Source organism: Ambystoma mexicanum, chromosome 9 (genome assembly GCF_040938575.1).
Source record: "Ambystoma mexicanum isolate Mex_15411 chromosome 9, UKY_AmexF1_1, whole genome shotgun sequence".
Classification (NCBI taxonomy): Eukaryota; Metazoa; Chordata; class Amphibia; order Caudata; family Ambystomatidae; genus Ambystoma; species Ambystoma mexicanum.
The window spans coordinates 1,292,372,745-1,292,385,384 of record NC_090931.1 but is presented as its reverse complement, the minus strand read 5'-3'; the positions used below and the strand labels follow the sequence as shown (position 1 = coordinate 1,292,385,384).

At 48.1% G+C, this 12,640-nt stretch overlaps 1 protein-coding gene across 1 annotated transcript in view; it reads right to left on the bottom strand.

The window, feature by feature from the left end:
• SNX4 (sorting nexin 4) overlaps positions 1-12,640 on the bottom strand; it is a 1,088,579-nt gene that overhangs the window by 802,221 nt on the left and 273,718 nt on the right. Inside the window, exon 2 of the mRNA XM_069616639.1 lies at positions 984-1,105. Coding sequence (XP_069472740.1) covers positions 984-1,105 — 122 coding nt within the window. The remainder of the gene's footprint in view (positions 1-983; positions 1,106-12,640) is intronic.

The window sequence follows — 12,640 nt, the reverse complement described above, 5'->3', positions numbered from 1 at the left end:
AACACAAGCCACCCCATGTACGTTTCAGCCTTGTAGGCCATCTCGGTGGGATGCAAGCCTGCGACCTACATCAAGTCACATCCTTCTAACGTGCAGAGATTCACACCAAAATAAACAGGGGTAGATAGAAGGCTCCTTGAGCACAGGGAACCCCACCTGGCGGCATTCCCTTCCATTGTTGTCAGGTCATCTTTGAAAGCCATATGCCCAGACAGGTCGAGCATTTGTAAAAATCCTTTTTTTTTTAAACACTTTTTGGGTTGGCGCAATATTCAAATCGTGATAATTCTTGGACTGAAGCACACTCTAGTTTACAAAAGTTAGCCCCATACATTTGTAAGTATGTAATGATATGTCCATAATCAGGAATGCTTCGACAATGTTGTACATTTGGTAAAAGCCTAACGTTGCAGCATCCTATTCAGTTTTAATCAAGTTTGCTTTCTTTGTATTATTTTTGTTACTTCGGTCTCCATATACAATGCAGTAACCTAGGATACGTTTCCCGCCAACATTAAAAATTGAAAACCCAGGCAGGCCTTTTTTCTTACAAGCATGCAAGGATATTTTCTTGCAAGAACCTGTTAAGACATTGGCTGAAAACCTGCAAACTCACTTAAATGTTTTGCACAAGCTAAAGCTCTGGCTGTTTGCCTACATTAAGTCTCATCCCCTTGCTCTCCTAATCTCGAGCCCAACTCACCACATTGAACAGTCCTGTCTAAGTGGTCATGGTCTTAAATGCGTTCACTTCGGTTTATTAAAGTTGCATGACTAACGTTCTAATGGCAACACACAGCGGCAAGGCCACTGAAAGATGCCAAATATTGCAATATACAATCATTTCCCGCGTTTTGCATGACATGCCTAGTTCGCATATCGTTGCCAATTTCAAGTGCATACCAATTTGCATTATGCCCAAAGCACTCAATGAAAGCAGGTATTTTTCAATAGAAGACTCTGTTCTTCCAAAATGTTCTTACCTTGTTTCTATCAGGTATGCAGTGTACGTCTCCTGCATATTGACAGCATTTCTCCCAGTTCGTTTTTCTGCTTCCGAAACGCCAATTTCAATTTTTTTCAGTAAACTATTCTCTTCAGACATCTGGACAGAAAAGGGAAACTTGTGATCAGAGAATATGTATGCATAATATTGCGCTTATTTTTGCACAGCATTGTACATCCTGATTTTAGAGCTAAAGACTTAACTAGTAATTAAGTGAAGAATCGGCTACAGAGAGAAAACAATGCCTGTAGAGTCTATTAGGACAGTATCATATGCATCACATGTACCGGAAAACTGAAAAGCCAGGACATTGTTTTATATTGTAATTTTACAAACAAGTATTTTATTATGATCCATATTTCTAATAATTCATGCACCTTAAAGGCCCTGTCAGATCAGAGGACAATAATAGTAGTGATCCTTGCAGTTGCACTGCTGTGCTAGTACCACTGATTCGAACATATCCGTAGAGCCGTGTGGGTAGAAGAAGGGGACAGGCTCAGATCTCCAGGTTTTGTTGCTAGTATACTAGTTTCCAGTTTTGTTGGGGGCCTTTTCTGTTTTAGGGAGTAAATGTGGCTGGTACCCTAGTTATCTGTAGGGCTAGCTATTTCTGTTAGAAATGAATACTGTGAATCCACCTATATCAGTCGGCTTTTCTTGTGAAATGTCCTGTATGTTACTTTGTGTTTCTTTTATGGGCCACATTCCCTTGGCGTGGGAGAAAAGCACGACCAAGTGTACGTGTTAGGCCATTCACAGAGGTTTCTAATCAAAAGCTGGCACCCTAAGGATCTTGAAACACACATGAAGTGACTCTCTGAGCCCAGCATGCCTGTGGTGGAAGGAAAAACCTTTTGTCGCACAATCCCCTGCTCCTAGCTACACCTGCTCCATCCCACAGCCCAGATACCACGCCAACCATTTGGAATTCCCATTGTGGTCACCAGATAACAGGTAGCACAGAAAATCTTGTGTCACACGATACATTTATGATGGTTCTTTGCTGAACAAAATTATAATTAGAGTGTGGCGTTCCAACGCTTGCAGCCAGAATGCAGGCATAGGAAAAATCATGTAATAACCACAAAACCATTTTCTGCATCTTTGTTCCACAATAGCCAATCCAGGAATTGGTGTTTCTGCTTGATATCAATGTTAAATCTTCTTGTAATTTCGATGACCAACAATGCAGACATGACAAAAATTGTTCTACAATAAATTGACCATAAAATGACCAACTCATGAGGCTTTACAGCAGGCATATTTTAATGAATATCAGCAGGTTGTTTGAAATGCAATAACCCTATAATACTGGCTTTTTAACATACTGCTAAAGATACACAAGAATTCAGTTAACCCACTGAGAAGACAGATTATTATTTCAGGGTGTGTGTGGGTCGATCGTCGAGCTTTTGTTGAAGTATGTGGATTTCTTTATTAAGCCCTTAGCTAAGCAAACAAGGACATACTAACTGGACACCCAGGATGTCGTTGCTATGACTGAACGCATACTTTATGATCCTGAATTATAGATTGTCTCCTGACATTTAACCACTCTGTACTAATATTCTTAAAGACAGGTCACTGTTAAAGACAGTATGAATAAGTGACCTACACCACATGAAGTGCCAACTGAACTTGTTACATGTGCACACAAGGCAATGATTAAGACTGGTTTTAGGCCTAGCAGAGATTTAACTAAGGGCAGATTGTTACCTCTGGGAAAAGACATGAGCAAGAGGCGATGGGAACTGAGGCAGGAACCAACGATTGGGGTGGAGGTGGTTGAGAACACGGCAGTGGGAAATATTCCAGTATGACACTACTGATTGCCCGTTTGTGTACATTTTAATTTGTAATAACTGAAGAACAAAAAAAAAAGATATAAAAAGATTGGTTGTGTTTTTAAGGTGACGTGTTCTGCCGAAAGAAAGTGAATAGCCATTGACTCGGCCTCTGCCCCAAACATAGCTAAAATCTTCAAACCTCCGTTTGTGGAGGGTATAATTATCCACCATTAGTAGCCGGCATGCTCTGTCCACGGGAAATACTACAAGTGGATTGGCTCTTATCCGAGCCATACCACATGGTATTCCCGTGGACGTACGAGCGTGCCAGCGTTTATTCCAGGCGGAGGGCGTGGCAGCCCCTTAGCCAATGAGGAGGCTCCTAACGGGGCAAACCCCGCTCCGATCCTCCCCAAGGCTGGAGGCTGCCTTCGCCCCCCGCCGGGGGCTCAGGTATGTTTTTTTCCCTCCACCCCCCTTCCCCTGCAAACTATCCCCTCCCCACCCCACTTACTACCTTTTTTCTTTTTCTCGGGCGCAAACGCGCTGGAAACAATTGTTCCCAGCGCGTCCGCACCCGATGGCCGCCATGGAAAGGGAAAACTGACTACTTTTTCCCTTTCCGGGCGGCCATTTTATTTGACTTTTTCAAAACGCAACAGCGTTTCAGAACAGAAAATAATGCCATTAGTACCCCGCCCACGGTAATGCCCCTGGGGCTTCGTTACTTAACTTTCGTTAACTACGGCCTCGGGGGCATTACCTGGGGCGGTATTGGCCCGCCGCCTTGGGTCTTATTGCCACAACATAACCCATCCATTTATCACAAGCATTTATATAGGAGGTAGTGTTTATAGGAATCAGATTTTGAACAATTCACTTGGATATACATCTTAAATTACACATGAATTAGCAGTGCTCAGTTTGTATTTTTGGATCTGCTGATGGCGACAAAGAATGGAAATTGATGGTAAACGTGTTCCATAAGGCAACATAAAGGAACACTGCTTTATTCTACTCCAATCCAAAGGAGTTTTTGGTATGCACCCAAGGATGAGGAGCAATGCAATTTTGAAGAGCACAACATCCAAGCAAACATCTAAAAGCATCTACTGAAAGGGTCGACTGTTTCAAAGACATTTGTAGACAATGAAGCAAGCAAGACTGATAAATAGAGAAACTGAGAACACCCTAATGAACACGTGACAAAACTTTAGATTTACAAAATGTAGTCATGCATCCCAATGACATCCAGGAGCACCTTTATTTTTTAAATGACCCATTTTAGAAAGCTTTAGTTTCAAAAATCTGTTTATATGTGTTAAGAAAATAACTTCAAGCAATTATTAAGATGTGACTGGGTGGCCACCACAAATAACCAATGATTGTGTTAGGTAAGAATTAGTGCAGTCACACTGTTCATATTAGGGAACGCACCTTTTAATATAGGTCTGCACAACACAAGGTGGTAGTGTGACTGAGCAGACAGGGGTAAATGTGAGCTGTAGAGCTGTACAGATGAAATCAATCAATCAATACAAGTAACCAGGTAACACTTATACTCTATATATTTATTTATACATCAAGTTTTAGTTGAGCATTCTTTAAAAAGGCAATGGTTTGTAACAGTTAGGCAAACTTTGGAATCACTTTTTAAAAACTCAAAGTTGGTGGATACTCTTTGGATATACCAATACATTTCTCCTACACCCCGACTTAATAACAAGGATGGTATTGCATTGATCACAAACACCAAAATACTTTAGACTCAGCAAGGGGTAAGGAAATAGAAAGGTGAAAACATACTTTCTTGTAACAGGAAGACAGTTTGAATCCTCTAATTAAATCTAGTTCAGTCTTTCCCAGCAGTAAAAGTGTTCAACAAATTATAAAGTATTAAGGGACAAGCAATGCCGAAGTCAACAGATAGAAGGGTGCCTCTAAGGAGCCAGGACAGCCAAAGTCAATTGGACAAAGTCTATAGTTCTGATGCACTTCTTGGATGAAGACAGTCACAAAGTGAAATGGTTCTAAAAAAGATCTAAGGAAAACAAGCTGTTAAGCCTGTTGCAAGGGGAGTTGAGATCAACTACAAAAAAAAAAGTAAGCCAGTGCACTTCTCAAGTGAGAAAACACCACTTAGAGCAATAAGGTAAGTACCCCAAACCCCCAAAGTACCTCTGGTTTGAAGAAGGTGGTCTAGCTGGATTCTGTCTTGCTAAAGCCAAGCAGATCCTTGATCCTGGGCCTCAGTAGTGGGAACAAGAGGGAGGACGTCTGGTGGGCTCCTGCGGCAGCACTCGGGAAAGGACTTTAGCAGCTACAGATCTCGTTTCAGTGGCTCTTTGCGGTTTCAGTGCCTCGCAAACAGCATTCATGCATAACGAATATCCCAGGTTGGACTTTCCTTGCTCCCTCCGTCCTGGACTCTGGATCGGGATTTCCTGCTTCTGGAGTGTCCATAGGAGGCCCCTGGAACTTTTGGCCTGATTTGTTCCGCGGAAGACGCTGAACTCTTATGGACACTTGACCAGTGACATTGGGCTCCGGCAGCCCTGGATCGGCACAGCAAGTCGTGGATTGCGCCAAAGTGGAGTTCGTCACAGGGCTAGTTGGTCCCACTAGCCTGAGGGGCGAAGTTGTTCTGTCCGGAGCTTCTCTGTCGATGCGAAAAAGGAGGTAGGCACAGCAGCAGGGCTTCACCGGGAACTTCGAGGTCCAGGTGGTTGCAGCAGGCTTCTCTTCACGATTTCTTCTTCGGAAGTTTCTTCCAGTGATTGACTGTTTGTAGTCCCAAGAACCTCGCCTTTTAAGCCCGTTCTCACTCATTCACAGCCCTAGGCTGTCATTCACACCGCAGGGTGGCTGTCCTTCCCAGACAGCCATCCAGCCAATCAGGACTGGTTTCGTTCAGGCACACCTAGAGACAAAGGACAGGGGAGTTTCAGGACCCTCCCTCACTTACTGTCCTTCCAGACATATTGGGGCCAGGCACAAAACACTCAAAGGGCTCAGACCCATCTTAATTTACAGAGTAAAAGCCCAGAAAGACCTCACAAACAGAAAATGGTGAAAAAAGAAGACCGGGGTCATTTTGACAAAATGACACCCATGGGTGCTGTACTGCAGCTGAGTTTTCAGCATGCGGTAAAAAACACACTATTAGTAAAAAGTAAACCACTACCACTTAAAGTAGTGAGGGTAACAACACATGTTACAGCAGAAAGTAGGATAAGGGACTACTAGGTAACCCTCCCCCCCAGCACTCCACATAAGATGGTGTGTGCTGGACCTACAAAGTAAAAAGGTAAGTAAGATCAATTTCACCTTTCTATTCTTGGGAACAGTAGTTCACACAAGAAAAGGTATTTAAACCTTAAGAGAAATCCAAGGGACTTCTCAGTGACACTGTACTGGGGATGCTGTGTGCGTCACTATACAAAAAGCAGATGCCGGAGACCACAAGGGGGTGCAGGAGAAATGGCCGCCTGAGCGCACATTTCTCACAAGCCCGAGATTTATGGTGGAGGACCAGCGCTTGCCCAGCCCGTAAGCAGTCCCACATGAATAAGCGTGCGCTCAGGTGTCGGCCATAAGCAGAACCAACCCTGAGCGGAATCGGAACGCCCATCGCTGAAAACGCAGTGAGAACGGGCGAGACCCACAGCCCGCGTAACACCGCAGACAGCAACACCCCGACCAACACGGCCACATGCGCTCAGAACACAGTTCCAGTCTAGAAGAGTACAGCAGGAGTTGCTCCAACAATGTTCGGAGGAAAGCAAGCCCCTAGTAAGCCTTCCATACACCAGATCGGAGACCGCGCTCTTGCTCCCCAACAGCAAACAGTCATCATGAGCGAAAGCACCAGGGCAGCTGCTCGCTCTCAAACACCTCTCCCTCACCCCTGCAGATCGTCACCCAGAATGACAGTGTCGTGCCTCACCTCCACACCCCGCTACGAGCCACAGTGAGGGGGGGGGATTAAAAGGTTTAAAATTCCCAGTCAATGGAGCGAGCTGCAAGCTCTATAGAAAGCGTACAGCAAACAAAGGCGCCAGAGCTCTAAGGCATTAAGACAGCCAGCAGCCCGTACCCCCACCACTGAATTAACCACACAGCCTAACAGGGTGGAGACCCAGCTCAGTGCCATAACCCGAAACTGCGAGGGCTAAACAAGCCCCCTCCCTACAAGACTGCTAAATCCTACATCCCACAAGGGGCCAAGCACACACGCTGAGGTCGCAAAGGACTCTGACTCGGAGAAACCCCTTCGGGGAGATCAACAGAGGCCCCTCTCATAAGCCAACAGACTGCAAAGAGGAGAATCATTGCACCCAGTCGCAACCAAAACAGAGCAAGTGAGTCCCCTCTGAGTAGGCACTCACCCCGCCAGAAATCCCCCGGAAAGGCAAAGAGAATAGCATTACCCACTCAACGGCCACACCTTGTGGCAAATTGGGGAGAACACTGGTAGGCCTGCACCCTGCGAACACAACGAACCAGCAACAAACACCCCCCGCCCACAGGACACAAACAACAAAGTGTACATGCAGGGTGACATAGCCCCCTCTACAGTCTAATTTCGAAGGGGGAACACAATGATGGCGGCCTCCAAATCCCAGGAAGGTATCCCAGGAGCCAACCAAGAGACCTCGATGAAAGCAGACATTTGCGTCCTGCTCGACAAAATCCGCTCATTCAAAAACAGCATGACCAGAAAGAGTTCATAGACTTTGATGACTCAAGAGTAGAAATTTACTAGGTCTTGTTGGCTACTATTCTAGCCCAACAAAGAGCCTGCCGACCCCCAACTTCCTGGTTGCGAAAGCGTAACACAAGGTATAAGATGAGGCTACCATTTCGCACACATGTTCGACTATGCCGACGAAGAATAGAGAGGAGGAGGAGGGAGAGGAGAGAGGGAGGAGAGAGAGGGGGGGGGAGAGAGAGGGGAGAGAGAGAGGGGGAGAGAGAAAGGGGGAGAGAGAGGGGAGAGAGAGAGGGGAGAGAGAGGGTAGAGAGAGAGAGGGAAGAGGGGAGAGAGAGAGAGAGAGAGAGAGAGAGATAAAGTTGTAATTAATAGACCAAGGTGCTCTTACAACAGTCTAAAATTGCACCTCTGAAGCCACAAACCACAAAGAAAATACTTCAATGTCCCGTATGAAGTGTGCGGATGACACACAACTTGTATTCAATCTCCAAGGCAACACCACCAAAACTTTGGGTAGAAATGATTTAATCTTATGTGTTATTGCTGGCTGAGAAAGAATTGGCTCTACCAGAACCCTTCTGGTTTCTATGAAAAACACCCCTTGCACATTAAAAGGTACCACTTAGAAAATTCAACTTAAACAGGTAACACCATAGAGCCCCAGGATAGTGTGAAATTACTGGGAGTAACACAGATTCCAAATTGCCTATATTAATATATGCCTATCAGATTGCCAGTAGTACTGCGTACCACTTACTGCTTCACCATCAGGTCAAACTTTTTGTGACAAGGTCATTTGGGAAACGCTACACGCGCCATCATTTGATCAAGAGTCAACTACTGCCATACTTCATTTCTCAGAGCTCCTAAATGCATAAGAAATAGTCTTCAATAATGAATCAATTAATCTGCTAGACTATTGTTGCTCGTAGTCATCATATTTCTGCTGCATAACGTGGTTTAGATTGGCTTCCTTTCACTCAAGAGTTAGGTTCAGAGCTTTAGCTCTTGTACACAAATCCATCTATGGCACCACACTACTCTCTCGAAAGCATTGCCGAAAGATATATCGTCCAAATAAGCAACTATAGTCTGCAAACCAAGTCTTGTTTGACATCACCATTTCCACCGCTCACGCACTGTAGGGTGCTCCTCAGTAAAAATCTTGGCAATGCTCTTCCAATTCAGTTATATTAAATTCAAACATATTCTCCGGTTGCGACGAAAATGGAAGACATTGTTTCTTAGCTCTTTTCAATCTATTGTATGTACTCCTTCAGGAGAGGGAGGGGATGGGTGAGGGATATGATGCTGGTTCCTTTTACGCTAGCTGGAAAGGTCATGTTCTATTATGTTGAGGTTTTATCATAATGCTTTGCTTTAAAAGTCTCATTTTCAAGCGCCTTTGAAGCAGTCATAAAACGGCTGGCAGCAAACCCCTAAACATGCACACGCACCAAAACAAAAAAAAAAAAGAACCCAAGGGTCGACTAGCAAATCCTATCTGTTAAGGGGACTTTGCATACTTTGTTTTCTTTAGCATATTTTCAAGCTAAAGCATTCCCTTGGGTCACCACGTCACTGAAAGGCACAGATGTCTGACCACGACTAAGCCGTAGACAGGCTTAGTGTTCTTAATCACTTGGCGCACAAGACTAGGGTCTTGGTAACTGTGACGTCCCAGTTGTGTTGGTGCGCATGCGCGGGCCTCGTTATGGTCCCGCGCATGCGTAGTTTAATAAAGTGCGCCCGTGCGGCAGTTCCCGCCGGGACGCGGAGCAAGCAGCATCGCGTCCCGCGTATTCTTGTGTGGTCCGTGTCTGCATGTGTGCGTGGGCCCTCACGGCCACATACAACAACTGGCGACGAGGCGGTATCGGTGCCACAGCGCTCGCCCCACGAACGGGGGCGTGACACACACGTCACCGGCACGAGAGTACAGGACGAAAGCAGTCGTTTGCTTCGAGGCAGTAGCGGCCTGCACAGGTGCTCGTGCGCTGCCTCGGAAAAAGAAAAAAAAAACAATTTTTGGAATTCTTGTTGTTCCCAGCAACCTGGGGACAATCCGATAAAAAAAGAACCGGACACGAGGCCAGTGACGGGACACAGCGGAAGGTGTGCGGAACAGCGCATCAACCAGGTTAGCGGCCTCTATTACACCGAGAGGTGCCTGTGCGACCTGCGAAAATGTCAAGCAGTGACGATGAAGCAGAAGTGGCGACAAGAGTGGGGAGGACACAACGGGGTTCGCTGCTGCCCATGCAGGAGTTCGACATGTCGGGGCCCCCGTCCAAATTGGGTCCCAGGTGGCTCCTATGGGTCAAAAAGTTAGAAATGTACTTTACTGCAACGTCGAATGACGACGCAAAAAGGGCGACCCTTCTGTATTCAGCTGGCCTGGACGTTATGCGAATCTATGAATTATTTGCCCTACCGGTGGTCACGTATGACACGGTCAAGACCGCGCTGGAGAACCATTTCATCCCACAGTCAAAAGTCGACTACGAAAGGTTCCTGTTCTGCAGGGAGAGGCAAAGGGAGGAAGAATCCCTCGATCAGTTCTGCGCCAGACTGAGATTGATGGCCAGCACGTGCCGTTGGGAAAACGACGAGCTGATAAGGAACCAGGTGCTCCAGGGCTGCAGTTCGGGCAAATTGCGACGTCAAGTACTGAGGGAGCCAGGATGGTCACTGCAACAGATACTTGACAGTGGGAGGACGTACGAGTTAGCAGAGTCCAGAGGTGCGAGCATGGATGCAGCGGTCAGGCCAAATGCGAGGGAGGAGGCCTTTGCCGTGTCCAAGAGAACGAAGCAGAAAGAGAAGTGGGCCCCGAAGGCATCGGAGACCAGGCATCCGTCCGTGCCGGGGTCGATTTGTCCGGACTGCGGATATGACGTACCTCACGTGGAGGAGTGCCCCGCCAAGGTGAGGTCGTGCGGGCGGTGCAATGGTCTGGGGCACTATGCTCGAATGTGCCGCGCACCGGCCCCTGTCCCCACACAGAGAGGTCCCGCGAGAGCGAGAGGCGGCGGATTCAGAAGGCAGCGCAACATTGCTGCCCTCGAACAGGAGATACGGAAACTGCAGCTCGCGGAGGAAGAGGAAGAAGAGGACGAGGATGAAGAAGAGGTTTTCTTCATCTCTAACATTGCCTCGGGGAACAAAAGGAGGAGGCAGCCCAGGTGCGTGGTGGACATATTGGGTGTGCCGACCCAGATACTGATAGATACAGGCACTTCGGTGTGTGTGCTGGCAGAGGAAGACTATCAGAAACTTCCAGGCCCGCCGCCACTGGACATGTCCACGGCGAAGATATTTACTTTTGGAGGGGACACCCCGCTACCACTCAAGGGTGTGTTCGTGTCACCGGTGTCAAAAGGGGGCAGGAGCATCAAGGCCAAATTCTTTGTTACAGACGTGAGCCCCCACTCACTTCTCAGCTGCGCGGCGTCGGAAGCCCTTAACCTGGTTCATTTTGCATATGGTGTATACCAGATAGACATTGAGACACTGCTGGACAGGTTCTCGAGCATCTTCGAAGGCATTGGGAAACTCAAAGCACCCCCCGTGCGCCTCCACATCGACGAGTCGATCAGACCGACGGCCCTCGAGCATCGCAGGATCCCGTTTCACCTGCGGGAGAAAGTGGAGGAGGAGCTCCGATCACTAGTGGAGATGGATATCATTGAGAGAGTGGAGGGGCCAACGCCCTGGGTGTCCCCGATAGTGGTGGCCCCCAAGCCAAAGCAACCAGGGGCCGTGAGAATCTGCGTGGACATGCGCCTCCCAAACGCCGCTATTAAGAGGGAGAGGCACCTTACACCCACTCTGGATGACATCATCGGAGAGCTTCAGGGGGCGAGAGTGTTCTCGAAGTTAGACCTGCGAGCGGGCTACCACCAGCTCGAACTACACCCGGACTCCAGGTTCATAACTACGTTTACGACGCATGACGGCCTCTTCCAGTTCAAACGGTTGAGCTTCGGCATCTCATCAGCCGCCGAAGTTTTCCAGAAAACCATTAGAGGAGCGTTGGCTGGCCTCAAAGGGGTACTGAACATGAGCGACGACATTTTAGTCTTCGCGGACTCGGAACGGGAACACATGAAGAGGTTGGAGGACACGCTCCTGAGGTTGAAGAACTTGGGGCTCACCCTCCATCGGCAAAAATGTGAGTTCTTCAAAGACCGCATTGGTTTCTTCGGGTTCATATTCCATGCAGCTGGTGTGTCGCCCGACCCAGCCAAAGTGAAGGACATTAAGGAAGCCCCCGCCCCCCAGTCACCTACGGAAGTGAGGAGCTTCCTGGGGATGTTCACTTATTGCGGGCGCTTCATCAAGGGGCTGGCGTCGCTGGCGGAGCCACTCAGAGTGCTAACAAGGAGCGACGCTGAGTGGAAATGGGGGGCCAATGAGCAGGAGGCGTTCCAGACTCTGAAGAATGCCCTGTCGGATGGAGACACCATGGCCTACTTCAACCCCAAAGTAGAGTCCGAGGTGGTGGTTGACGCTAGTCCGGTGGGAGTGGGGGCGGTGCTAATGCAACCTGACGCACGTGGAGACATGCGCCCCATCGCGTATGCGAGTAAGGCCTTTTCGGACACGGAAACGAGATACTCACAGATTGAACGGGAAGCGCTAGCCATCCTGTGGGCCTGTCGCCATTTCCGTTTGTACATACTGGGCAAACCTGTAGTGGTGGTGACGGACCACAAGCCACTCCTGCCCATTCTGGCAGGGGGAGCCTCCAAACCCCCCCCCCCCCCCCCAGGATCGAGAGGTGGATGCTAGCCCTGATGGAGTATGGGGTGAAACTCATATACCGACCAGGCACGAACAACCCGGCCGACTACCTGTCGCGCCATCCCAACAAGGAGAGCGCTGTCACCGACATCGGAGCGAATGAGTGCCACGGGCTGTTGTGTCAGGTGGTGGAAGGGTCCCTTCCGATGGCAATATCAAGGCTAGAGATGGCAACGGAATGTTCCAAGGACGAAGTGTTCACCATAGTCAAGAATGCAGTGAGAAGCGGCGAGTGGAGGGAAGTGCTGCAGGACAACTCCCGCCGGCAAGCAGAGGCACAGAATGACCGTCGAGCGCTCTGGAAGGTCAAGGATGAACTCTCAG